The sequence below is a fragment of the Bemisia tabaci genome, chromosome 2 (assembly GCF_918797505.1).
Source record: "Bemisia tabaci chromosome 2, PGI_BMITA_v3".
Taxonomy (NCBI): Eukaryota; Metazoa; Arthropoda; class Insecta; order Hemiptera; family Aleyrodidae; genus Bemisia; species Bemisia tabaci.
This window is the reverse complement of record NC_092794.1, coordinates 52666249-52693506: the sequence shown is the minus strand read 5'-3', so window position 1 is coordinate 52693506 and position 27258 is coordinate 52666249. Positions and strand designations below refer to the sequence as shown.

Genomic DNA, 27258 nt, shown 5'->3' with positions numbered 1-27258 from the left:
TAGATCCAATGTGTTTTTTTTTTCCAGTGCGGGTTTAAACTTGGTCTCCTTTCTTGGAAGGAAACTCGATTTCGAAAATTTGACACTTACTGCTCTCTTCGCTATCACGGCAGTCTAGAGGGTGCCAGTGACCCAGTAGGCTGCTGAGACGGTGGATTTCCCGTGGTATAGGAGCGTTGGATTCGAATTCGACCGAGCAACATGGCGCCGAGCCGGAGTTTGTTTACGGCTGACGGTTGGCTGCCAAGTGACGGGACGGCCGCGCGGTCCGGGCGTAGGCGCCCGTGCCCGCGGGGGTGGCTAACTGCATCTTTATGGGCCCCGGCCAAGCATTTATCACGGCTTTACGTTCATCCGTTGAGTTATTAATTCCTCCTCCCTCTAGTAATACTACAATAATTAAACAAATTTCAAGTCGGCCTCTTCTGTCAATAATCTATTCCCCGCGCTCAAGCGAGCCGTTCCAGTATTTCAACGGCGCGGCGCGGCGCGGCGCGGCGGTTCCATTGCGCCCGGGATCACGAGGGCCGGTTGCGCCGCTGATTTAAGCCCGACGTCACCGAGCGTCGATATATCGACGTTTCCAACTAAAATCAAGCTCATCGGGGCTCTGATTGGTTTGTTTTCAATTTGCCGCTCGTCGCGCGCGGTTGGAAACGTCCGGAGGCGCCGCTGGGGGTGAGGGGGCGGGGGGCGGGTGTGCCTCCTAGATACCACGCTGGAAGACAAGTTTGTTTTGATAACGTTTTATTTTGATGTATAAAGACAAAATTTTATGAAATAATTGAATCGAATCGTGCGAAAACAGCTACGGTCTATTTTTCCAGACTTTAGTTTTAAGCGTGCCAATAGGGCTCGCTTTTTGAAATCACTCGGATGTACCATAGTACAGCACACGCAGATCAACCAATGCTATTCAACGGGTCGTCCAAATACTTTTTTCCTCGCACCCGTTTCTTTGTCTTTGAACCATTACACTGTCAAGCCCTGATGGTCTTTTACCAAAAAATCTAATGAACTGCTGATTGGAAACCCTTGAGAACATTTTTCTGTCAAAACCGTATTATTCAATTTGACAGAAACCTCATAGGAGCTTTCTTACGCTCGGAGGACTCAACTCTAGAACCTTCTTTCCCGCCAAAACTCAATAGCCAATGAGCGTCTTGCACTGTAAGTGCAATCTGTGATGAGCCTCGTGACTCATTATACTATGTACTAACCATGGCCCCTGCCGAAATCCACTTAAACCACTACAGTTATCTCGCGATATAGCTTTGGGTGTCCGGTTTCGAGCAAGGCAATAAAAGACGGCGAGGCGATTAACCGATTAACCATTCACCGTGATGCCAGGATCCACCAAATTTTCTCAAAAATTGTTTTCGGTCTTTTTAGTCTTTTAATTGGTTTCCGTCTATTTAGCGAGTTTTTCCTTACTTTCCGTTGAAATACAAATAAAAAGAGACCTCATTTGCACAAATCGGCCGAATGGGAGAGAAGTTACAGTTCGAAATCCAAAGAGATTAACTGAACGCGATTTCGATGCACGGCAGTTCGCCCAAATCACGGTCGTGCGCAAATGCCGCATATCAGCTTAAAATCAAGATAATTGGACGGAATCTTTAAAATTAATTTACATTCAACGTTCATGAATCAATATTTTCTCCCAAATTTAGCAAAAAGTACCAATTGATGCAAAAAGCAAAGACGTGAAAATAAGAGGTATTTGTCCAACATTTCAGTTATTCGGCACGCTTTTCCAACATACTCATGTTGGATTATTTCTTCTTGTTTTTGAGTTGATAATGCTTTCCGGAATTGGATGCAACCACGAAAGTGGCGTTAATACTCGTCTCCGGGTTATGTTAATCTCGAAACGAATCCTTCCACCACTTTTATGGTTGTAGCAACTCTTTGAAAGTATTATCAACTCAACTGGAGACTACAAAAATTGACATTAACGGTTTCCGCACGTCCCGATTCAATTGAAGACATTTTTTATGCAATTTCAAAGATAACTTGGGCATTCTTAGTTCTAAAATACCTCTCTTAAAATAATGTAAATTTGTTTTAATTTTGGTTTTAAAAATGAAAAATGAAGATAACTAAGTTGTTTTTCGAATATCCAAGCTTGACATAAGCCATAAACTATGTATTATTTAATAATTATTTTTATACACAATTAAAAAATGATTCTGTTAGACCTATTAAAAATATTTTAAAAAGATTGAAAAACGACCTAAAAAGTTTAAAAAACGCATAATTTTTGTAAGTAAGAGTGGAAAATGCTGCACTGCACATTTTATTTTACATACACGAAACATTTGGTGCTACCATTAGTACGAGTTCTTTTGAGATCATGACGAATCTGCAATCTCCTCCTCAACCGTGGCGAAAGGACGGACAGACGAAGTAAAAGCTTCCAAAAAAGTGGAACAAAAATGAATTAAAAGCAAGGGTATTTCGTAATTGAGCTCATTAAGTACAGATTAAGTGATCGTGTAAGCTATAGCGAGGTTTATTGTTTTTTCTTCTTCTTTCCCGGTTGCCTCTCCTCCCTCTTACAATTAGACTGCTAAGGCGAGAGAACTTGAGCACAGTTATCTGATTCAAGATGAAGTTGAAACAGCTTCTGCTTCAGATCGGGAGAATGATAAGGAAAATGAATCCTGCCTCGTTTTTTCCACGGTATACATCCATCTCTCCCTATACTTATCTCTCTCTGTCTCTTCCCCCTCCCCTCATTTTCTCAGGTGAAAAATTTTCCAAGTTCTACCCCCCTGCTCCCGTCATTCCTATCAGTTCTTCTAAATAGTTATGCTTTCCTCAGTTACAGATTTTTAATGTCAAAGTCAGTTATGGATTTCAGTGTCATAACACAAAGAGAATCCACGGAAAATATCACAAAAAAAGGTGCCAAACCGTTCTCAGCATATTAATGGATTAGACCACGTTTAGCAGAAAGGAACCAAGCCACATCCGCCATTGCCTGTAACTGAGCAATGGGCCTGTTGCATGCAAGAGATACAGCCGTGCAAATAGACTTATTAGAGGTTAAATGACACGAAAATTACGATGGTCACATTAAAAAAGTCTGAAATACACTCCTTACTGCGCAATTTGCGTTGTTAGGAACGCGCTTTTTCAAATTTCCCGCGTCTGGGGGCAGTTTTCTAACGGAAACAATTAACGGCATCTCGCGGCTATTTCCGGTCAACTTAAACTGACAACATAACCTAAACATCGGAGCTCGTGATATCGTGAAATGAAATGTAGAAGGATTGCGTTGGATATTTAAAAGTTGATCGATTTGGTTACCGCATTAAGCGTATATGGACCACCATAAGAAATCACGTTGGGTTTGTAAACAAACTGAAGGAAAAAATAACAACAACAACAACGACTCGGCATCTTCCGGAAATCACCGAGCCCGCCGTTTACTCGTTTCCGGTGATTAGAAAACTGCCCCCAGACGCGGGAAATTTGAAAAAGCGCGCTCCTAACAACGCAAATTGCGCAGTAAGGAGTGTATTTCAGACTTTTTTAATGTAACCATCGTAATTTTCGTGTCATTTAACCTCTGAAAAGTTTATTCGCGTGGCTGTATCTCTTGCATGCAACAGGCCCATTTAAGTTTTCCCAAGAGAACGCTTTTGCAGATTCTCTTGGAAATTTTTAGGAATTTTCTTCGTACTATGCAGAAAATTCACTGAAATTTGCAAAATATTAGCACGATCGTTTCCATGAAAAAAATTAAATTGGCCAATTAAATTTGACAATAGCTGCAGATGTGGCTTGGTTCCTTTTAGCTTAACGCGGTCCAATCGCACGTATTTCTATCAATCAGAACTATGCGCATTATGACGTAAGCCCTGTTATGCACACAAACTCATGGGTCTCAGGACTCTTGTCTTAATACACATAGTTCCGTTTGGCAGAAATACGTCCAATTGTTAAATTAAACTTTGAAACGTCATATTGCAATGATACTTCGATGGCCCCCAACCCTTAAAGGTACTCAAAATAATCTGCTGTTTCATGACAGACGGACAAAATTAACTACGCCTAGTTCTCCTCAATTTCCGAATATAGTTCCTAATATCTGCCACCCAAGAAATCACGGAAATTAAGGCATTGGATTGGAACCCCCGTTGTACCAGCTATATTCATACGGCAGAGTGATGAGGACCCCATTAGAATATGAATGAGACCAGGGCATTGTTGCCAGGTAGTGCTAAAAATTAGCACTTTTGCTCCATTTAAACCTATGTAAACTACCCTCAGTCGGGCAACCGTGGAGTATATAGCCAGGTATCAGAGTATGGTTTTGAGGCGAAGCGCCTTGTGACGTCTCTACAGCCACGAATGACCAACGATAATTAACATAACCTCAATAAATAACCTCCTCTGGCATAAAAACGTAACTATATTCCGAAGTGAGCCTTAATTTGGATGAGTCTCCGTGCCTCTCGCGAGTCATGTGGAAGTAAATGTAAACGTTGCTCTATATCATTTATTCAACGACAATAATGATATTCTCTTCCTTTTCGTTTATTATTCGATTAAAAAACAAATCCCAAAATCAAAGCATCTTCATTTAGACACCTACAGTTTAGTATTTCCTTTGTATATCATGTGATTCGATTACGAAATCATGATCGGAGGTATTACAGATTACATCTGTCAAACTTACAGTCACATTTCACGTAAAATTTTATGTCCCTCATTTTCTTTTCTCTTTTTGCGATCTCGAGAGTTTTTTTTTATGAAAATTTCGTTAGAAATTAAGTAGGTGCAGTACGGTGCAGTAGGTGTATTCTGGCAAGAATATTACACGAAAATGTCGCACAACTCTATTTTCGTGTAAAGCATATATTATACCTATATGCATTATTGTGCACGTATCAGCGTCTCGTATCGTGTAACGTATATCGTCAATTTATCAGCAACGAGAAATTATTAGAACTTCCAAAGCGAGATGGGCATTCTCAAGTAATATAGAGCCGTTTATAAAATACATAACGCTCTTAGGAGGGGAGGGAAGGGTGTTTAAGATTGCGTCACTTAAAATTTGAATGGAGCCGTTGCTTGGCTTTTTCAAAATATTAAAAGTCGACGTGTATTGGTAATTTATTTCCAAAAATTCATCAAAAAACGCTATTTGGGGACAGGGAGTGGTCGAACAAAGCGTCACGTGTTTTTTCTGGAGGAATGGGTGCAGACCCAGGTAACGGACTCGTTAAAAGGTGGAGGGGATTAAATGAATTAGATTGTTAGCGTTACGTATTTTATGAAAGGCCCCTATCGACTTGCGCCGCGAATGTATATTTACAAGCATTCCTTTTTATAACTTTATGTGCATGGATGTTATTTCCTTGTTTTATGGGCGTTCTCATTTACTTAATGTGTCCGCGCACACGCGCATTAAATAAATGCCTTATCACTTATCAATTTTTCTCTGAGTACCGTTGGAATTAACAGAACATTGGGCGGCGAGATATGAGCTTGGGAGTGCTTAATAAAACGTAATTAAGTTTGAGCTCAGTTTGAGAACGTGGAAAATGGCCGGCTCTGGAGTTAATGAAGGGAGAGGAAAAGGAGCAAAGGAAGGGAAATGAAAAAGAGGAGAAAAAGATTATATTTGCATATTTTACGGGGGGAGGGGGTTTAAATTATGGGCTCGGGGGAATCGATTTTATGCCAACAAAGGTAACAAAAGTGGGTGGGTGCCTTATCGTATCCGTCGCGTGCCGCTCGTGAGGCTAAAATTTTATGAAATCTTTCCTCAACCTTTCGAGGGTCCCGCTCGACTCTGCGAGGAAATCCCCGAAAGTTTCACGAAAATATTATACGTTTGGTGTCTCCGTACTGTAGTTCCACTTCGTTAAGGCGCACAGTGTGGGTCTCATTTTAATCGATTAAAACCGTAAAAAAATAAAAAAAAACATCAAAAAACAACGTCGTTATATAAAAAAAACATAAAATCAGAGATTGTCCAACACCGCAATTGAGATACATGGTTGGGAAATTTCACCATCAATTAAGGTCACTGATACCGGCGTTATAGTTTTTTGTAAAATTTTCTACAGGTTATTAAAAATAGGTTCATGTTTTACTGCATTTTTATGATTTGAATGAACCACAAAAACCCTGTACCTGTACTCCAACAGTTTAATTCTGATACCTGGAGACGGTAGAGAATAATTTGCTGAGCATTCAAAAAAAAATGGAAAAAGAAAAAATGTTTAAGTTTCTGGAAGTTTCTTACTTTTTATAGAAATGAAATAGGAAATCTTACTCTTGGGTTTACCTTTACCTCCGTACGTATCCGATACTCTTTTTGCGATATACGTCGATCAAAAAAGCGGGGCTCCTCTGAATGATGCGCAACGCTCAACCGTCGCATCGATGTCTCGTTTTGATCGTGGAGACAGAGCTTAATTCGAAAGTTTGACAACATGGCCAATGGATGCTCATACATCCTCTCGTTGCGCGCACCGAGGGCCGTGTCCGAATTTTTCAAACGGACCTCTCGTCCGCGCAGCGCCGCCAAGAACCGCATACCTCCACCCGGATCTCGTTGCAGTTAAGTGATTTTTCCTCGGAATGGCAGGGCGGTGCCCGGCGTGTAATGAGGACCGGTCTTTTTTTCATCGGGTTTCAGCGGATCAGCGGGCTTTCCTATTTCATGCGTCTCACTTACGCGCGGATAAAAAACAAACAAACGAAGACTATCTAACTGGACGCGCTTCTTTTTTTAGGGCCGTTTCTGTAATGACTCCCGGCTTTATTTTCGTGGCCGAGTTCTTCGTCAAAATGACCGCGGCTCCTGCTCCGGAGCGCTCCGAGAAATCCACAAACAGTGTTGCCTTACACCGAGAGAAAAAAGTTCGGTCCACGGCGAAATGATCTTCCTGCGTTAGAGTCCCTTTATACCCAGAGTTAAGACAACTCGATTATCAGCTGACTGGCAGCCGGCCTTGGCTGGCCATGGAGGCCGAAACGAGTGCACCCAAACGAACGATATTGAGGGATAAGGATCAGGAATCCTGCGATGTCTGTCACACATAAACAACAACATCAACAAACTGATCAATTAAAAATAAAATGAGATTGGTTTGTGAATAATTTCTTAATCTATTTTCATTTTGGACCGATGGAAATAACAATTTACTCTTGATAAACCACAATTAGGTAATATTTTCATTATTCTTGTTCACATACGAGGTACCGCCATCTTGGTGCACTCGTTTCGGCCTCCATGAGCGAGAACCAATCAGAATTGGATTTTTTTTTAGGCCACTTTCAGCCCAACCAAAAGTGAGTTGTCTTAACTCTGGGTATAAAGGGACTCTATCCTGCGTATGCTACCGTGCGAAGGAAAAACGCCGTATGATTATTCAAATGTTGTCAAATTTCTCCGAATTAAACATATATTTCTGAGGAAAGATGTGCATTTTTCTCCTCAAAATTTCCGTATACATATATTTTAGATTTAATTGCGAACAAAATCGCCTGAAAAATTCGAAGAAAATTATTCACAATCATCCTACTAAATTCGGTTTTTATTGAAAGAAATATGGCAACACCTGAAGGCTCATACAGCGTTTTTCCTCAGCACGGCAGTATGGATCATCGTAGCTTGTCTCCTTCTTCTGATGATGATTTTTCTGGCTTTTACTCTAGTTGAGGAGCCTAAATCCATTTTATGGACTTTGGACTTGGATGAATTTATGAACTTAATGGTAAGTTATGATTTGAATAGGTATTAAATAGGTGGATTCAGGAATGATAGTTCTTTATTGAAAAATGCAGTTCAACTTGTCTCTATGAGCACTATGCGCTAGTTTCAACATGTTTGACAATAATTGAACTAAATTTTGCAATTAGGAACTACAATTTCTGGCTTATCCATAAAAACGCTTATGTGCATGCATAGGGAAAGTGAAGGCATGTTTTAATTTTGCAATATTTTGCTATTAGGACCTGCAATTGCCGGTTCAGTCTAGAAACAACGTACATACCTTCACTTTTCCCATGCAGATAAGTGTTTTTATGGATGAGCCATAAATTGTAGTTCCTAATTGCAAAATGTAGTCCAATTATTGTCGAACATGTTAAAACTAGTGCGCATTGCCTTTGTGAGGCGGTCTATTACAATAAAACTGGATTTTACAGGGAGCTCGACACCGTTGCGCCGCTTCAGTTCATCATTACAAATGGTGTACAAACATTATAAAAACATTGGCGTCTCTCGGGCACGGTATTACTTTATGAAGTTTGTTATTACCATCGCTGCGCGGCTCGGCGGCGCGGCAAGTCAGAGGCAGAGCCACCCGTTACACTCCGACCGGCAGAGGTGGGACTCAAATCGAAGCAGCGCAGAAACGAGAACAAAAGACGGAATAAACATACAAGTTCAATTAACGAATCGGCATTCTTCATCAAGTCTTTGATATATGTTTTCACCGCAATAAATTATTCGCTTAGAACCCCGTTGAATGATAAATTATTGATGCGGTGATCTAAGATTTTCGGCAGGATCTCTACTAAAAAGTGTAACGATAACCTCTCAGAAATCTAAAGTAACGGCAGATTTTAATTTCCACCTGAGCCCTGGTATACATATGAATCCAATCCTTCTGGGGCTCATGCAGAAATCATGATACGCTCATACGTCACATGAGCGCGACGAACATTCCAACGGTGACCTTTCCAGACAGTGTTTTGAGTGAGACGTAAGGGCTGATCATTTAAATTTATAGACAGAACGATGTAGAAAAAAGACAAAGAGAAAATGAAACGAACTTATTGGTTGAAACGGGTGGTTGTCATACTTTGAGGGGGGAAAAGATCAGTTCCGTAAACCCATCCCTGTTTGGACAAGGCCTTCCATTAATAAAAAACGAACGAAAAAAATATGAAAGAACAAACATAAATGCGGTTTAATAATTTCAACTTCCGCCGCCGCGCCGCGCTGATCGCGCTGTGCTTGGCGCAATGCGTGAAGTATTCCTACAGTCTTGTAGGCGCTATGCATTTCACGCCGACCACTCCTGACCGCACTGTGTTTGATGCAGTGCGTGAAGTATTCGTGCAGTCTTGTAGGCGCTGTGCGTTTCGCGCTGACCGCACTGTGTTTGACGCAATGCGTGAAGTATTTATGTAGTCTTGTAGGCGCTAATATGTGTTACATGCCGACCGCCGCGCGCCGCGCCGCGCCGAGGCCGAGGGCTTCTCCTTTACATCTCAAGTCCTCATCATCATTCCTCTCTGCACCGCGCCGCTCCAAGCCAAATTGCATGTTTGGTTTCTCTATCAACTCGACTAATTAAAGGTGCAGTCTCTTGTAGGTATCACCGAAAGACGACAAAATTAGCAATTACTACACTCACAGGAAATAGAGATTTTGTCGCCTTTTCTCGTTGGTAATTTTTTTTTTTTCTGAATCCGATTTCTTTTATACGTACGTTTAGAAAAATTGCAAAATTGGCCGCCCCCTAAATTTGCCGCCATGAGCCGCGGCCCATGTGGCCTCTTAATCCGGCCCTACTCATGGGCGAAAAGACTAAGCTTAATGCGCAGTAAAATGCAGTAAATGCGGGACGAAGGATTTTGCGTGGCAATGTATGATACACATATTTTAACTCTGATTTAAGGGGTGAAGTATTGCGGTGAAGTATCGCGGTAAAGTATCGCGGTAAAGTATCTGGAATTCCGAGGATTACGTAATATTTCACATGCAAATCCGGGACTTGGAAGAAAACTTCGGTTACCTATCAGGCAATGGGCTCTTGAAAATTAGGGAAGATCCGGGAGTGAACATGGTTAATATTCTAGACACCATTTTTTCATAGCCGTTTTCCATAAGCAGCGACCCTTCTTATCGCTAGTGGCAAAAATGCACAGCAGATCCAGAAGAGCAGACAGCGCATGCGCGAAAAGACTGAGCTTAACCTCTCGGCGATGCCGTTCTGCACCCCCTCCCCTGAGCGAGGGAACTTCGAGACCCTTTTCACTCTACTAGATTGGTCTAGCTGTCGCAATTCCGCGACCAGAGCCGACTGAGGGCGTCGCGCTCGGCCAAGCAGATCAATACGTCAACAATCCGTGCAAAGCGCGCCCCCGCTCCGGTGCCCACAACCTTAACCCCCCCCCCCCCACCACCACCCCCGACCCGCCACCCGCTATTCCACCCCACTCGTACCTTTCTCCTACCCCCTGCAACGATGCTGGCTCACCCATCGCGCTGCACCTCACAGTGGATCCAGCTACCGGACGAGGGTGGGTGTAAAAATTTTGCAAAAACAGTATATTTGATGTTACTTTCATCATATTATACATTTTAAGGGGTGGTTCGTGAAAACAAATTTACGGAAAAAATAATGGAGCAACGTTTCACCTTCCAGGTTCCGAATTTATCGTGAAGAAATAATCTTCCGAAGTTTCCACATTATATCCGACCTTTCCGATTGCCTCGATCTGATATGCGTAGGAGTATTTCTCAATTTCCACACTGGAAAAAAAACACTTTGGATCTAGAGTCCAGACTCTTAAAAACATCGACAAGAAAAAGTACTCTTGAATCAATCAGAATCTAACTTAAATCAATAACCAAGCCTCTTAATTTGAGCGGATTTCCTTTTGATTTAAGTTTAAATCTGATTGAATCAAGAGTCCTTTTTCTTGTCAATGTTTTCAAGAGTCTGGACTCTAGATCCAACGTATTTTTTTTTCCCCAGTGTTCCAATATTTTTGAGGCTATCGACGCATTAAGCGCTAAAAGTTGTGAAGAGCTGCCATTTTCTCATGAGTCTTGGCCCATTCGACTGTCGTCGAAGTACAGAAAAAATCATGCTTTCCGCAAAATTGCTAGGGGGGAACTTTTGGAAGGAGCTATGCTATCTAGAGGAGAAAGGTATTATTTTCACCCATAGAACACGCTATTGCAGTCTGGTGATGGTTCAACCCTGAACGCACTGAGAGGTTTGGACTACATTTTACAATGAGGAACTACAATTTCTGGCTCAGTTGAGAAACAAAGTATGTACCATCAGTTTCCCCATGGACAAATGTGTTTTTACAGATGAGCTAGACATTGTAGATCCCAATTGAAAAATGTACTTCATTTGATTCAAGTAGACTCTAGTCTCTTCGTTAGTAAGTAAGACATTCAAATCGCTGAGAACATAAAACGCTGCTTCCCCACTTATGAATTCAATTTGGAAATGCAAAATGTAACCATCGTGTTTTACGTGAAATTTAATGAGGAAACACGTATCGTGCCATTTAATTTTCCACTCTGTCTAGTGGTCCACTGTAAACCGAACAGAAAGAGGAAGAACTTAAATCTTACATCGGAGTGGAAAAATAAAATGCGGGAGTTAATGTGGCACTAAAACGAGGAGCGGGATCGGTGTCACATGGACGTGTCTAAATTAAAACGAACTATCTCAGTTGCGACATGAGCCCTGTCATGCGTGTATTCTTACGGGCCTGGGGGCCCAAGTCACAACGGAGACAACTCCTTCTGATTCAGATACGTCCACATGCGTGACTCCCCCGCGAGAGGTCGCATCTGCGCCTGCGCGTCACGCCACAGCCACATCGGCGACACAATGATACTAGGTTGCCAGATCGTGCGGAAAACCCGGATGTTTTACATCACGTTGAATGGGGACATGTGCCGATTTGGCAACGATGCGATGATACGCGCGGGCGTCTGACCGGGGCCCGCTACTGGAATTGCAGCGAGTGATTACATCGCGGTTAATTTCTTATTCCGACGTCCAACACTATTCCGATTGGACGACCAAAGGCGACACCTCGGCCCGCCTCTGCCAAGTGGACGGACATGGGTCTTACCTCGCTGGAAGTGCGAGTCAGTCGGTTGTAGAACCTTACATATCCGAAAAGTTGAATTGTACTGCGGGCTGATTATTGGAATTGATAGACAAAGTGATAGACTTAATGGCAGACAAAAAAGACAAATGGAAAATGGAGCGAACCTATTCGTTGAAAAATTGGTTGGTTAAGACTAATTGTAGGGGGAAATGAACGACTTCCTTTAGGGTCTCTTGTAGATTGCCATTAGTTAGTCAATTACTTGCCTTTCAAGACTTACAAACGCGAGTAAACGCGATGGAAATAACAAGAAATGCCGAATTCTTTCGAGTAAGCAAAATTTCCCAGTATGTACGCAGAGAACACTTCTTTCTGAAGTAGACAAAGTTTAGCGAGACCGCGGTGACATTTACATTTGTCGCTCATTTATCATGAAATCACATGGGGACTAATTTGAACAGCACGTATTTCCACTGAAGAAAAAGCACAGGGGATACTGAACACAAGGAACTGCATACATCAAGACTAAATACATCGTAAAAGCTGGTATGGTCATTATTGTAGTTCTGACCGATCCTAAAGCAGCAGATGCACTTGCGAGTTACAAGCGCTTGCTGAAAGTGAAATACCAATCGGAAACCAGGATTTCAATCGCTCAATGTCAAGCGATCAAAATCCTCCTTACTAATTGGTGTTTTACTTTCAACAAGCGCTTGTAACTCGCAGGTGTATCTACACTGTTAAAAAAAACCTCTTGGTTCAAGAGTGCAGTTTCTTGTCGCCGGATTTAAGAGTCTGGACTCTTGTTTCAATGCAAAATCCGCTTGAAACAAGAGTTCAAGACTCTTAAATCCGGCGACAAGAAACTCTACTCTTAAGTCAATGCAATGCGGCATTGGTCCAAGAGGTTTTTTTTACCAGTGTGACCTTTAACGCCCAACTGCAAGACTTAACGTGTAAGAACAATTATTTTTTATTTAATTTTTCATCCGGCACTCTGAGGACCAACGTATGTGGATAACACATACGAAGCGGAAATAAAGACATAACTTTCAACCTCTATCTCGTGTTCAGTACATGATGAATAGGATCACTGGCGCCATCAAGCGCCCCCAACCGAATCTGAGCAACAATAGTCCACCTACAACGATAGTTTAAAAAACAACGTATAATCAGTTACAGTGCTCTGGTAATTACACGGTTTTTTCCAAAACACCTCTTGAAGACAGATAATGCCTCATGACGTTCAATCAGTCCGGCAACATCGCCCTAACTCTGCCGAAGACTGATTTATGCTGCATCGGTTGTCACGGAATACTTAATTTCAGCCCAGTTTTTGATTCTCATCGCTTCGCTGCGGTGCGGCAGTAGCGATCTCTGCGTTGCATAATCGCACAATTAAATCGTAGGTTTCATATGGGTTCCCGTGGGAAAGTGTGCAGGCTCTGGCTAGCTATTAGCCGGCGACTCGTGCGACGCTGTCCACAGGCCAGCTTTGTCGTTCTAAGGAAAAGCACCGCATGGATATAAGGGCTGTGATCTGCCGTGCTCAGGAAGAACACCGTATGAGCCTTCAGACGTTGCCAAGTTTCCTCTAATAAAAACCGGAATTACTGGGATAATTGTGAATATTATTTTCCAAAATTGTGCCCAATTTAATCTGAAAAATCTGAAAATTTCAAGGGAAAATATGCATGAATTTTGTCAAAAATACATGTTTTATGTAGGGATTTTTGGCAACTCTCGAATGTTCAAACGGCGTTCTTCCTTAGCCCGGCAGTATTCATGGTCGTTCCTTAAACAGCTCCTTTCCTAAGGAGGCCCTTTATGTATTACACATGGAGCTCTTGCATGTATGGGAGATTCGCAATTTTTTTCACTTTTTCTTTCGTGAAATTTCTCGAGAAACACGATAATTCTCCTCGAAACGAACTTCAAAGCTCAAAAAAAGCTCTCAAAGTCGAGGCCGTAATGGAGGGCATATTCCACGCTATTCTAAGAGTCAATCATCATTAGATTTTTTCGCTGCGCTTAACAATTAGAGTTTTCACATCACTGCATATTTTGCCTGACCTCGTCACATTTTTCCTCAAATTTTTTCAGATCGAATGAACGCATTAAAACTATGATTCTCTGAAATGTTTTTACCTGCTCGCAAGCTTGTAGGAAATTAGCGATTTATCGGAAGAAATGTGGCCAAGTCCGATTGCTGCGGCATTTTTGCTGTATGGACGTATTTCTTTCAAACGGAACTATTTGCATTATGACGTGAGCCCTGTTATGCACATATTCTTATGGGTCTCATGGCTCATGTCTTAATTCATTTAGTTCCGTTTGGCGGAAATGCGTCCATTTAAGCATAGCAAAGGTTAAGGATTTGGTATATGTGCGATCGGATGCGATGAAACCTCACTGAACGGATAGGGTGGGGGCGGGGAATTGCGGGGGTGAAAAATCCTTGATTTCGAATTAATTATTCCTGCCGCTGCCGTGCTTCCCGGTAACTTCCGATTCTCTAACTCCGAGTCGGGATGCGTGCGAACTATCTGCGAAGCGTCTTAATTAATCACTTGAAGTGAGCGAGTCCAGGGAAATCACTTACGAGGGACACCTCATGTGCTACCGGGAGCGAGACCTCTTCGTTTAAATGACTTCCTTTGAGTGGCGACAAATTTCTATCTAGATCAATGGACCGCGAGACAAACGCAAACCCTGTGCTTAGATGTTTGAGAACTAAAGCTAACACAATGACGAGTGAAGCAGGAGCAGGTTCTACTCGGCCTTAATCCCTGAAAATTTGAAAAGCCTGGAGCATGGATGTCCCTATCGCCATGTTGTCTAAGGACAGTAAATCTCTGTCTATAGTTGGCTGTATACCTCTGAGAAGAGGTATAAGCTATTAAACCTGCAAAAATAAAAAATAGAATAAAAAAAAAGTTATCATAAACATTTTGCTAAAGCGACTCACTGGCATCACGGAAAAAAGTGACTAGGGCTATCCCCTAAAATAATTGTGGCACTACTCTAATTTGTTGGATGATATGGATGTTTCCAATTGATTATGGTGGCACCGCAACACAAGTTGGGCTAGTACCAGAATTAATTGGAAATGTCCATCCAACAACCCATTCTCTTTACCGTGATGTGATAAGTAAAGGATGTGCAGAAAAAATGTCCTTTGCGTTGATTCGTCAGCGACAGGAGCTTTGAAATTGACCCCTTGTAGAACATCAAAGTTATCTCGTGAACACCGACCAGGACAAACACCAAAATTTTCTGAGACTGTGGCCAAATTAAATCGTATTCAGCAGAAATGAACCTGGCGTGATTACAGGATTGTTAAAAAGCAGGCATCTTTGCTTTTATCTGAAAAAAAAAAATGTCTAGATTATCAAATATGTTTTGCTTTTCTCCAGAAAAATGTTTAATGTTGGAGGAAAACGATTGTGTAAATAATTGACGGCGTGAGTCCGCAATCACATATCTCGTTTGCGTTGTCTGAAAATCTCCGCCTCTATGTCAAATTTTTACAGGGGAACAAATTGACATCATTCCTTCGAGTTTTTGCAGAATTTTCGTCGCACAGAGAAGAAAAATAACGGCACTTTTAAAGAATTGACGTTGAGTAGTTTTCCATTTACAGAATAAAGTATGACAGGAAATCTGCGATGTCGCAAACCGAGACATGTGTGATTGCCGACTTACACCGTCGAAATGCCATTTCTGTGCATGTGTTCAGAATTTTCAAAGCAAAGAAGAAGATGCATGATTTTGAAAATACTGTATTTTTACGTTGGTTTCCAACTGCTAATCGCAATTCAATTTTACGAGGTCTGTTAGATTAGAAACCGGATTTTGGTCATAACTAGCCCACAATGCGTCCAAATTACGTTTTCTTGAGCTTTTCTGATAGCTGCAAATATATTTAAGAACGCTACGTTCACAAATTTGAAGAATTCTAATTAGCTTCCTCGGTATGTGGCTTGAAGTAAGGCAACCTCAAGGGTGTTTTGCGATTTTTATGTTTGACCGAACTTGTCTCTCTTTTTTCAGTCTTGCACTACATTTTACAACCCACGAGGACGATTGGAATTTCGTCTCCATATCGTAGTCGTACACTAAAGTATTGTCACCGAAAATTATCCTATCCAAAAATGTAGGATCATTGTTAGAACGTTCAAGTAGCTAAAGGGAAATTGACATTTGGTTGGATTTTCGTTCAACGGACAACAATCAAGGGGCAAGTGTACCTGAAACTCGATGCATGTCTACATATTCTATCAAAATTGTATGTACAGGGCCTTTAGAAATTTTACTCTGTTCAACAAGCTCGAAACGACCGTTTTCAAGCACTTTTGCCCGCACTTCTTCCACGTGACAAATGTCAGTTGCCGTTGAGGGTCGATTCCCATGCTCCTCATCTTTGACGAACTCCTGACCAGTTTTGAATAGTTTAACGCATTCAAAACAGTGGGAACATCTCATACAATGATCATGGTAAACTTTACTTAGCATATACCAAAAGTTTCGGTACAAGGTATACCGAGTTTAAAACCTTTAATGTTTAATCTTTGCTCGATCAGTGATCGCATGATGAAAATCGCAAAACGCACCTGACTTACTCGTATTCAAGATGACGCAGAATAATCACTAATCAAAATAAACAAAATCTGTGAATGTAGCGTTCTTAAGTATATTTTCAGCTATCAGGAAAGCTCAAAAAAACTTAATTCGGACGCATTGTGGGCTAGTTATGACCAAAATCCGGTTTCTAATCTAACAGACCTCGTAGCTGCGGCGCGGCGGTGGAACTACGTTGAAAAACTTGTGCAGCCGAGCAAAAACTCATCATGAACTCAAAATAACGGCTAAAAGGCCATAAAGAAATCTAGTTAATTTAGAACTTTGGGAAACTTCCTCTCACGTACGGTAAAAAAGTTTAATAAATCTGTATTCATCGAGGCGACTATCCTGGAAAATTTTCCGGATATAAAACCGTGCATTGATTCATATGCCGCAGGGCAGAGGTAAAGGGTCGAGTAGAAATCCAGTTGGTTTAGCGCTTAAGTAGCGTGTCGTTTCCCTGTTTTGTAATGGCGTCGCCACCCTTGTTTTCATTTCCTGGGGGTTGAAAAGTCGATTCTCCGCTCGGGCAACCAATGGGGATGCCCGAGCAGAGCGTGCGCCGTGATTCCCCTCAATGCGACATTTTCTTCCTGCATACATTAGTTCACCCTTCCCCCTCTGACCCGCCGATTCGATATGCTTCTGTCACCTCGCCTCCCCGAAATCTTTACAGGGGTTGGAGGCCTTTTGTGTGCACAACTTGCAGCGTTCACAAAATGAAAGTTATGAAACCTGAACTTTCAGGTTTGTTAGCAGGAGTGCCCGCAAGAAAATCTCTCATTAGAGTCGTGGTTCCTTAAACAATTCCTTTCCATAAAGGACCCCATTTAGTGCTCATTGTCATAGAGAAAAAAAGAAGGTGTTTGCATTTCGGGCATCTTGGATTTTTTTTATGACGTAGGTCGGTAAGGACGATTTTTTTCATCGATTTTCTTGAAAATGGTGTAGTTTATGGAAAAAAATAATTCTATATATAGTGATTGAAATTATATCATGAGTTGATTTAAGCAAAAAAATCAGACGTTGTGAACCTTTATTCAAACTTCGAATTCTGGCTTTTGCTGAAATATCGCCGCCATGTTGTACCGATCTACGTCACGGCGTAAATAATTTTCAAGATACAAACACCTCCTTTTTTTTCTCTATGGCTCATTGTGATCGAGGGATATTTATGGAAGCCTTCCAAAGCATCATAGAAAGGACAATTTTTGCCCACCTCTAAAGAAATTCACCGGTATGTAACTTTGGGAATCGGTTCTTCCAAGGTATTTAAATGATTTACGACTACAAAAATTACGAAAAACAAAAAAGAACACACTGCGAGTTTTGTAAATTTAAAGGTAGGCTCGCACCTTCCTCAAAGTTTGTCAAAACCATAAAATTTTTCCATCTGTATTTTGAACTTTTTGCTGTGGCAAATCATTGCACCCCCTTGCAAGGATCCATTTCCAAAGTTATACCGGTGAATTTTACTCGAAGTAGTCCTTCTTATGATGCTATTTTGAGGGCTTCTTTTAACCTCCCGCAATTACAATGTAAATTAAATAGGACCTCTTAAAGAAAGGATATGTTTAAAGGACGGCCCTCTTATTGCTATTAACGCAACATCATGACGGAGACAATTTTTTGTTTTTTTTGTTTTGAGCTTTGAGTAGAATTCAAAGAAATTTTGGAAAAAGACCCTTTTAAGCAGTTATTTGTCCCTGCAAAAAAATGTAAAATACTTACCAGGGGAAAAATATTGCCGGCCCTCAAAACTTTGAGATAAGTCCATGCTTACCTTAAAATTTGTCAAAATCATGGAATCTGATCTAAGAATCTATTTCTCAGGTCACTTTGTTGAATGTTTCTGTTGACTCAAAGTGCGTAAAAACGATATTTTCAATCATGTTTCATTGAGAATCTCCTTAAACGTTCCTTCATCAAAATTTAAATCATACATGGAACCCGACTAAGGAAAGTTATTGAAGGAACGGCTATAAACACAGCCTAAATTCCATTCGCATCCGTACAAAAATGTACTCTGCAAGAAAAAAATCTCAATTTTGATATCATCGGAGGTATTTGTATTTACAATTTTGACCATTGAGAATATTCTATGGGCGATCGGGAAATCCAGTGGTATAAATTATCTGAAGTCTATATTGCATCGTAATATTTAATTTAAATACTTACTTGACTTATTCATGTTGATTCTCAGCCTTAATCGCCCTTTTAATTTATGTTTCAGGCACTGAACGGGTTCCTGGTTATTCTTACATGCGAAGGCGAGGTCTTCTTCGCAACCCATAGTATTGAAAGTTATCTCGGTTTTCACCAGGTAAGAATCAACAAAATTCAGTTTCAGACCAATTTTAGAACTTAATAGGAGTGCCACATTTTCCCCACACATGAGGGGTCAAATTTTACAGGTAAAATGATGACATTTCAAAGGTAATCATCAAGTTCTCGGGTTTAAACTTGGTCTCTCGGTTCGATTTTTATTATCTCTTGGTTCCTGCCTGTTAAACTCTGCTCATGTGATGAGGAGGCCATATCATACTTTCTTGAGCAGTAACAGAGATATCTATAAAAAATGCAAATGGATTCGCCTTCATTTGATTAGGTAGGCAAAATGCGCTCCCACGAGCAGGAATAGTGGTATCCGATTATGAAGCATGCGTATTTCTGGTTACCGCTACCGTCTTTGTGGCATTGCTTCCGCCGTCTGAAACTTCCTGGCGAATGGAGCTAGAATGCGAGCCTAACATCTTACAAATATATGTTTTGCAAATAATAGGAAGTTCCATGGAGTAAATTGAATCACTTCGGCCTCAATGTCCCTCTACTGGACTTTACTTTGATTAAAATCTGCAAAATTTGGCTTGAAGCTTTAATTCTCAATTCTCGTAAGCAAAAATCGCGTCAGTCTCTAGTTCGGAAAAAAAATATCTCAGCTTTTATTTCCCAACTGTCGAAATTATTTTCAAAAAGTCGCAAGGTGTTCATGAGCACCCTATCGATACTGTACAAGAATTTATATTACCTTTTTATCGTCAATTACACGGAACGGAGACTGTTGTTTAGCTCTGCCGACAAATCGGGATCTCTTGGAGACGTTTGTTTTCATAGATTAGTGGATTAGGCCCCCTGCGGGGCGATTATTGAAATGATATCGACTCTATATCGCTGCTTTGTCGTGTCGCGCCATCGACTAAGCATATGCTTAGTCGATGGCGCGACACGACAAAGCGGCGACATACAGTCGATAGCAATTCAATAATCGCCCCGCTGCGGGGCAATTATTGAAATTGGTGGACAAAGCGATAGACAAAGAAGACATAGGGAGTATAGAGCGATCCTATTGGTTGACATGGTTGGTTCCTACAGACTAAGGAAGAAACTGATGGACTAACTTACTGTCAGGTCTTTGGTGGGTTGCCGTTAGTCAGTCCATTACCTTCCTCTTATGTCCATTGCCACCTCCCGCTTCCACCAATAGGATCCCTCCAAATCCCTTTTGTCGTCTTTTTCTATAGCTTTGTCTATCAGTTTCAATAATCGGCCTGCAGACCGCTTCGCCTTCCAACCTGCCAAAGCGCTTACAGACACAAGCAGCGACGTGGTGTTCTTTTCGATGTATCGCTTGATCCGTCGTTTAAACCTATGGAAAAGGATCGAGAATCCGGGTGTTCGCAACAAACACTTCGATAATCGATTCTTTACCATAGCTTCAAATGGGAGAAATATCGACAATCGATCATTCACGCCTCGCCACTCGATATCTGACTTCCCGATTGTAGGTTGTAGGAGGCATTTCGATTGGAGCCACCATTTTAGAGACTCGTGACGCACAAAGGGCGCAAGCTTTAATGTACCTGGATTGTGCTCGATGTAACGTCATGACGTCAAGAGGGTACGAGACGCAACCACCTGTGACCTGTATGTTTCCTCCTCAGCTGCCCGAGGGAAAAAAATCTGTCTGCGGCACAGCTGTGGGCTTTGCTAGTCATTACGTTATGACGTCATTGCTTTTTATGTCAGAATCACTTTCAGTTCCAAATACAATGATTATATCTACCTCTCACGCTCTCAATAATTATTGTCTCATAAGCGTTTTAATCCCTCCTTGATTCCGGAAATCGTCAGGGAAGCGTTTTTCTCAATTTTTTTTGTTTATTATTAGCTAGCATAAACATCTCGTGCAGTTATACGCACGAATCAATAAAAATATTCAGGAACACACATCAATCCAGCAAACCTTGCCTTGCAAAGTATGCACCCTGCTGTTCGTCAGTCATCATTTGGCGAATCTTATTCTCAACAAATTCCTCGTCGATTAGTCGGAAATTAGAGTGGTCTTTATAACTAGCTTTAGCCTCACTTGATTAAATGATATCGCCCTTTGAAAAGTTGGGTTTTTGACGTCATCCACAACAGTAGTGACACACTTGGTTTCTTCCGCCTTCATCCGAGTTTCACATAGAGTAACCGGTGCAAATGTGTGTTTCCCTGACTGATAAAACCAAGGTGGAAGAAACCAAGGGTGTCACTACCGCGGCGGATGACGTTAAAACCCGACTATTCAAAGGGCAATATTTCGGTTAATACTGAGCAAAAAAAGTCGCGGTTTGGACAGATCCTATTATTTTTAGCCTATCCACAAGAATTGAATGTCAAAGAACGATTCTGTGACCAGCGCAACTGGTCCATTCTGAGGCATCCAGTACTGTCTCTGTCTCAGAAGTAAAAGAGGCGATGTCAACTAGAGTCCCTTTATACTGAGAGTCAAGACAACACCCCCTCATGGAGTCACAAACGGGAATAAAGATTACACAAATTGAACGTTTTTCGTAATCTTTGATCGGCCCATTCTCAAATTCCTCTCTTCGTTCCTTCTCTCACTCCGTTTCTTCCTTGTCGAACCCGTGATTCCTCGGTCCATTCCAGATTATAATTCCCGTCATCATTCCCGTTTGTGACACTGTGGAGGCCTAAAATACGGTAACCAATCAGAAATGGATTCACATTGTCTTGACTCTCAGTATATAGGGACTCTAATGCCAACAGGCGTGAGAATTACAGTTGCGGAACTACATGCGAACCAGGAGTCCGCATGCGAGGGCGCTAACTGCAATGCAGCATGAGCGAAGACGCAGCTCGGGGGGTTGCCTACGTAGCGCGGGGCTGCGTGTTCCCGGGTCTTGAGCCCGGTGTCAATAACCGGGTTAGTTCGTGTCCTCACCTCTTCCCGATCCCCGATCCGGCTCTTGTTTCCGCAGGCCTCCGAGGGTGTCATGAAACGATCGCCGCAATGTCAAGGTCGCCCCGGAGATGATTCCGTCGGCTCCCGCTATGTCATGTCTTGCACCATTTAACCGTTCACACTGTCCAGGTGGACACGAAAACTCCGCATCACGCTAGCTCGCGATTGGCCACCGCCGTCACGTCACGCTTGCACCCCCGCCCCTCGCCCCGCCACCGCCGCCGCCGCCCACGCACCGATTCGTCTCAATGAACTCCGCCGTGCGTGCCGACCCCCGAGATTTTCGAACGTGTCGCGCCGGTGAAGTAACGGAATTAGCCTCCTGACCCAATGAGCTGGATCGGGAAATCGCGATGAGTGATTCGGCACATGAACCTTCCTTCATCGTCCGATCGGCCATCACGAGGCCGCCCGTCGCCGGGGTAAATTGTCTCTCACGCAAAGGGGCCGCTCATTTATTACGTAACGCTCCAAGGGGACGGGAGGGGGTCGAGGAAAGCATTACGCCATTTTTTTTTTTTTGTTGAAAGGGTACGTCACAGAAGCGGTACAAGAGGGGGAGAAAATGCCGACATTTTCATTACGAACGCTTCCAAACATAAGATTTTGCGTCTCTTCCCCAGCCTCATGAATGGAAGGGGAGTGGGTTAGTATAGAGCAAGAGCATGGAGGAAAAAAGGAGTTGGTCGCATTTCGGGAATATTGGATTTCATCGACGACGCAGGTCGGTACAGACGGTTTTTATTATCGATTTTCTTGGAAATGGTGTCGTCTGTGGAAAAAAGTCATTCTATAGAGAGCGTGTGAAATTATACTTTAAGTTGATTTAAGCACCAAAAAAAAATGGACGTGATGGTCAGTTTTTCATACTTCGGATTCCGGATTTTGTTGGAATATCGACGCCCTACTGTCCCAGCCTACGTCACGGGGTAAACAATCCTCGAGATGCGACCACCTCTTTTTTTCTCTCTATGAGTGGAGAGTACCTTCATAGAGAGAGTATAGACGTGTCGTTATATCGCCACTTAACTTGCGCGCATGGAGGCTGTAAGACCCAAAAATTGTGGCTCTTTGTTTTGGTTTTTGAAGAACCTAGAATATTTGGAAAAAGGACTATACTTCTCCCTCTCTTCTCCTTTTCATACTTCTGAACCATCGGCGTTTTCAGTTTTACGTCAAGTTGTGCCAGGTCGATATAACACCTTAAAGATTCTTAACCCCTTCCTTCATTCCAATCTACTCCATCACAACGTACCTACCCCATAAAAAAATCCCCTACCGACCTCATCACTGCGGTCTAGAAGCGTGACAGAACGGTCTGTCAACATTTAATTAAACGCTGTCACCATTTCACGCACAGTTTTTTGGTCGAATTTCAGACTTTGCGTGTGCTCCAAAATGCAAACATCATAAGTACGGAAAAAGAGGGGAAAAAGGAAGGAAACTGAACGAAGAGCTACGTAACGGCTTTAATTAAAATCGTGAATCCGCACGTTTGCCAAGTTTTGGTTACGAATGCCGGCGGCATAATAATTACTCATGTAGGCACTGAATATTTGCTACATTAACGTGAAACATTTTTCATGCTTTTCCCTCAATGCCTGAGGCTTCTGATTGGATCCTCTTCTGGTGAGTAATATTTCGAAACGTTTTACCGAGTTGCGCTGCGGAGTTGAATTGAGGTCAACGGCAAGTTGTTGGAGGGTTTACATGGAGGAAAAACACCTCAGTTTCATAAACTGCTAAATTCAGCAGGCAGTTTTGGTTCAGAAGATTGAGCCCTCCGCCAAGCAAACCGCTTTCCTCGATTTACAGAACCGAAAACTCAGTTCCGCGAACGGACGGTGCGGTTTAACAAATCAAAGTTTAAGTCCAATTATCGGATGAACTTTGATTGGTATCGAACATGATCTACATCAACTGAAGTATCTCAGCTCATTGAGTTGAAGTGTGTTTACTGCAGAAGAGATTCTAAATGACATCTAACTTCGCATCGAGTCAAATTTCGTTCGTGTATGCGGAGAAAAATTACCTAGAACATGAGTGTACATGGGACGTAATGGCAGGAAGATTGTTTAAACTCACATTTATTTACGCTTAAAAACAGGACTTTGGTAGTGAATTTCTCATGGAATATATTTTAAGACTACTTTTAGTTGAAATAATTAATTATTTAATTTTTTTTATATTTTTTAATGCACTTAGGTGTCTAGTCCTTTTGGCCCTCAATAGGTCGCTAAACCATGAACGAATTTGACTCGCTGATACATTCTTCCGTAGGCAAATGACGCTTAGAACACGATGCGCATATTAAAAATGCGCGAAAAAGTAACTCCTAACACTTTTTTCCCTTAAAGTTTAATGACCCATTGCGAAGCTCTCATTAATAAGTTGGTCTTGAAATCCTCGCTTTCAAAATGTTCATCTTGTTCATCCTTCATTTTCTTCGCGACAAAGGACACTTTCCTGGTCACAGCAGTTTATCCCCGTGAAAATCCCAGCTTGTCCAGTGGTCCATTTGGTCTCCTTTCTTGTCCTCTACAAATAAATCAGCGGGCGACGGGGGAGAGAGTGGAAGGAAAATGAAGAATGTTCTGTTCTCGTCGGAGGTGGCTCGGGTTCAAGCTCGGAGGATGATTTAGGAAAAGCGAGCCATCAGCTCATAGGCCATAGCTTGTGTTGATTGTGTAGGATTTATTGGCGATGGCGCGGCGCGGCGCGGCCGGCAAGTGGTTGCATCCGAGTTCTGGCAGCAACCTCGTTAGCCATGTCTAATGGCTCGTACCGTCCAGCCCGTGTCCGTCCAGATATCTCAATAACAACGGCTTCGTCGTACATCTTACCTGGATCTCGGTAGTTTTCTCCGATGTTGCCGACTCACACTTGAGAGCTCATTCTCAGTCCAATGGGACTGACCGCAGGGAAAGGGAACTTAGCTCAACACTGAAGAAAATTTCCGGCTGTGGAAGCCGTACTTACCACCGTCCACATTCCGAGCTCACAGACCGAAAGTTCCGGGTATAGGATCCTCGGGATAGTTCGGGTATAGGACCTACCTCCTATGTATGTCTATTGCACCCACTAGCTTCTATCAATAGGAACCCTACGTACCCTTTTTGTCTTCTTTGTCCATATAGCTATGTCTAGCAATTTCAATAATCGCTCCTATACTATGGACACCATGGACCTCCTTGTCGAATTTTGGATCCTTCACTAAAAGAAAAAGGTTAGGGCTATATAGACAAACCGTTCACTTTCCGGGCTCACAGACCAAAAGTTCCGGGTGCTGGAGTCGTAGCAGTCGGAGCTACGACTCCAGCACCCGAAACTCTCGACCTTTGAACTCGGAACGGACGGTATGTCTATTTAGCCGTAACTTTTTTCTTTCAGTGCAGGATCCAAAATTCGACAAGGAGGTCCATGGTACCCATAGTATAGGAGCGATTATTGAAATTGCTAGACATAGCTATATAGACAAAGAAGACAAAAAGGGCACGAAGGGTTCCTATCAATAGAAGCGAGTGGGTGCAATAGACATACATGGAAAGTAGGTAATAGACTAGCTAACGGGAACCCAAGAGACACCCTATAGTTAGTCCACTATTTTCTTCCTTAGTCAGTAAGAACCGCCCACTTCAACCAATAGGATAGAGTTATACTCTACATATCATCTTTGTCTATCAAAATCAATAATCAGCTCGCAGACTACTCATGCTGCAATTTGCCTTTTGTGAATTTAGCTAAAACAAAAAGGAGAGTTGTTTCTTACAAAATATGGCTCATAATCACAATGAGCGCATTGGGAAAGTCTAAAATATACTCCTAACTTTACGATCTGCGTGAGGAATATGCGTTTTTTAAAAGCTTCTCGCTTCAAAAATGATACTGCGGCACAGGTGAACATTTCGTGAGAGGAGTAGTTCCACCCGACCCTTGCGCACTTCACCTTGGAGTTTCGTTTTGCAAACAAACCATAGTTTGGGAAACTTGTTTGGCTCATGACGTCACCGGAAGCTCATCATTCACCTAGTATGTGGGTCAATAGCCGAAAAAATGGTGATGACTGCTGCCCCCTTACAATTATTGTCCATAAGGATATATTGAATCCCCGAAAGTAAAAGCTTCCACCTGCCGCCAAGAGGCCAGTGAAGAGTCTCTTGTCTCTGTGCAAAGCTATAAGATTGTCCAATTTTCCCGTAGATGTGACAACAGCCCTCTGGTTCTCCAGTATTTTGAGCCATCTCCACAGATCACAACCTCATTCATACGACGACCGAATCTCTCCTCTCTCGCCTGTCGAATATTTCATTAGCAGGTTGACTCCGTGATTTTATTGCTATCCAACCAATTTTGTATACGTCTATATGTCATAAACTTTTGTTGTTTTAATAGTCATATCGTCGGTGGCCGTTCACGTATAAGTGATGCGTTTATACGATGCCGGCGTTTCTTCGGAAATAATCAGGACTTCAGGAAATTTCACAGTCCATTGATTGGAAGGCTTAATTTCAAAAACCATATCGTCCGAATATATTGGCTGGCAATGTCTTACTTCTCCTTTATTTATTGTACGGGCCCTTTGTATCCTCTTAGAATTGATCTCCATAACTAATGAGAATCTCGGGTTTCTTCTCTGAAATTGCGTTAAAATGTGCTCTATTCGTTTTGTTGTTCGAGGAAAACTTTCAATTTACCGACACAAAAGTTTCCTATTTCCTGCCGGTGACAACAGAACTAATGTGAAACGTGACACAGTGGAGTGATGCTGATGGACTTGACTATCCTGTTCAGCCGTTAGAAAATAAAAGTTGAGTCTCGGTATGAAAATCGCTGAAAAATCTTGCTATTTGTCAAGAGGGCTGAAAATTCGCATCGTATCTAAAAATATACGGAATAAATTTTATATGCCTGTTAGTAAACTATATCGAACAACAATTTTCTATAATTTTACTTTGTTAAGACTTGTCTTAACTTATTTAAGAATGACGGGCGATTTATAAGTAGTTTATTTCATATTGAATTGAATAGTTTTATCCTTATTTACTTCTCAATCCTTTTTTACAGTAATTATAATTAATTTAATCAATTAATTTAATATAAATATAATCCATTACCACTTGTTTTATACAGTACTCTACTACCAAAACCAAAGCCCGAGTCATACTGTCAAATTCGTTCATCAAATGCAAGATGATGGAGTGAAATATGAGATCAAACAACATCTCTGTTGTGAAATAGTTGCTTCAAGCGCCGCCGCACGGCGGGCGGGCGGCCAGCTGGCGCCTACAAACCTAAGTGGATACTTCACGCATTGCTGTAGGCGCGAAACGCGCTTTGGCGCCTACAAACCTAAGTGGATACTTCAAACATTGCGCAATGCGTGAAGTATCCACTTAGGTTTGTAGGCGCCAGTGAGCCTCTCGCGCTGGCAGCACGCCGCTCCGCTCTGTTAGGCTTTAATATTTATACTAGCATAGTCAGCGTTTTTTAACCCATGATTTTGAATTGTTTGCACACTCTGCATTGATTATTCTCATATAAATTGA

At 42.0% G+C, this 27258-nt stretch overlaps 1 protein-coding gene across 2 annotated transcripts in view; it reads left to right on the top strand.

Moving 5' to 3' along the window:
- ss (aryl hydrocarbon receptor spineless) overlaps positions 1–27258 on the top strand; it is a 162956-nt gene that overhangs the window by 111541 nt on the left and 24157 nt on the right. For both annotated transcript variants that reach the window (XM_019048165.2, XM_019048081.2), the window contains exon 4: positions 18698–18787. In XM_019048165.2, coding sequence (XP_018903710.2) covers positions 18698–18787 — 90 coding nt within the window. The remainder of the gene's footprint in view (positions 1–18697; positions 18788–27258) is intronic.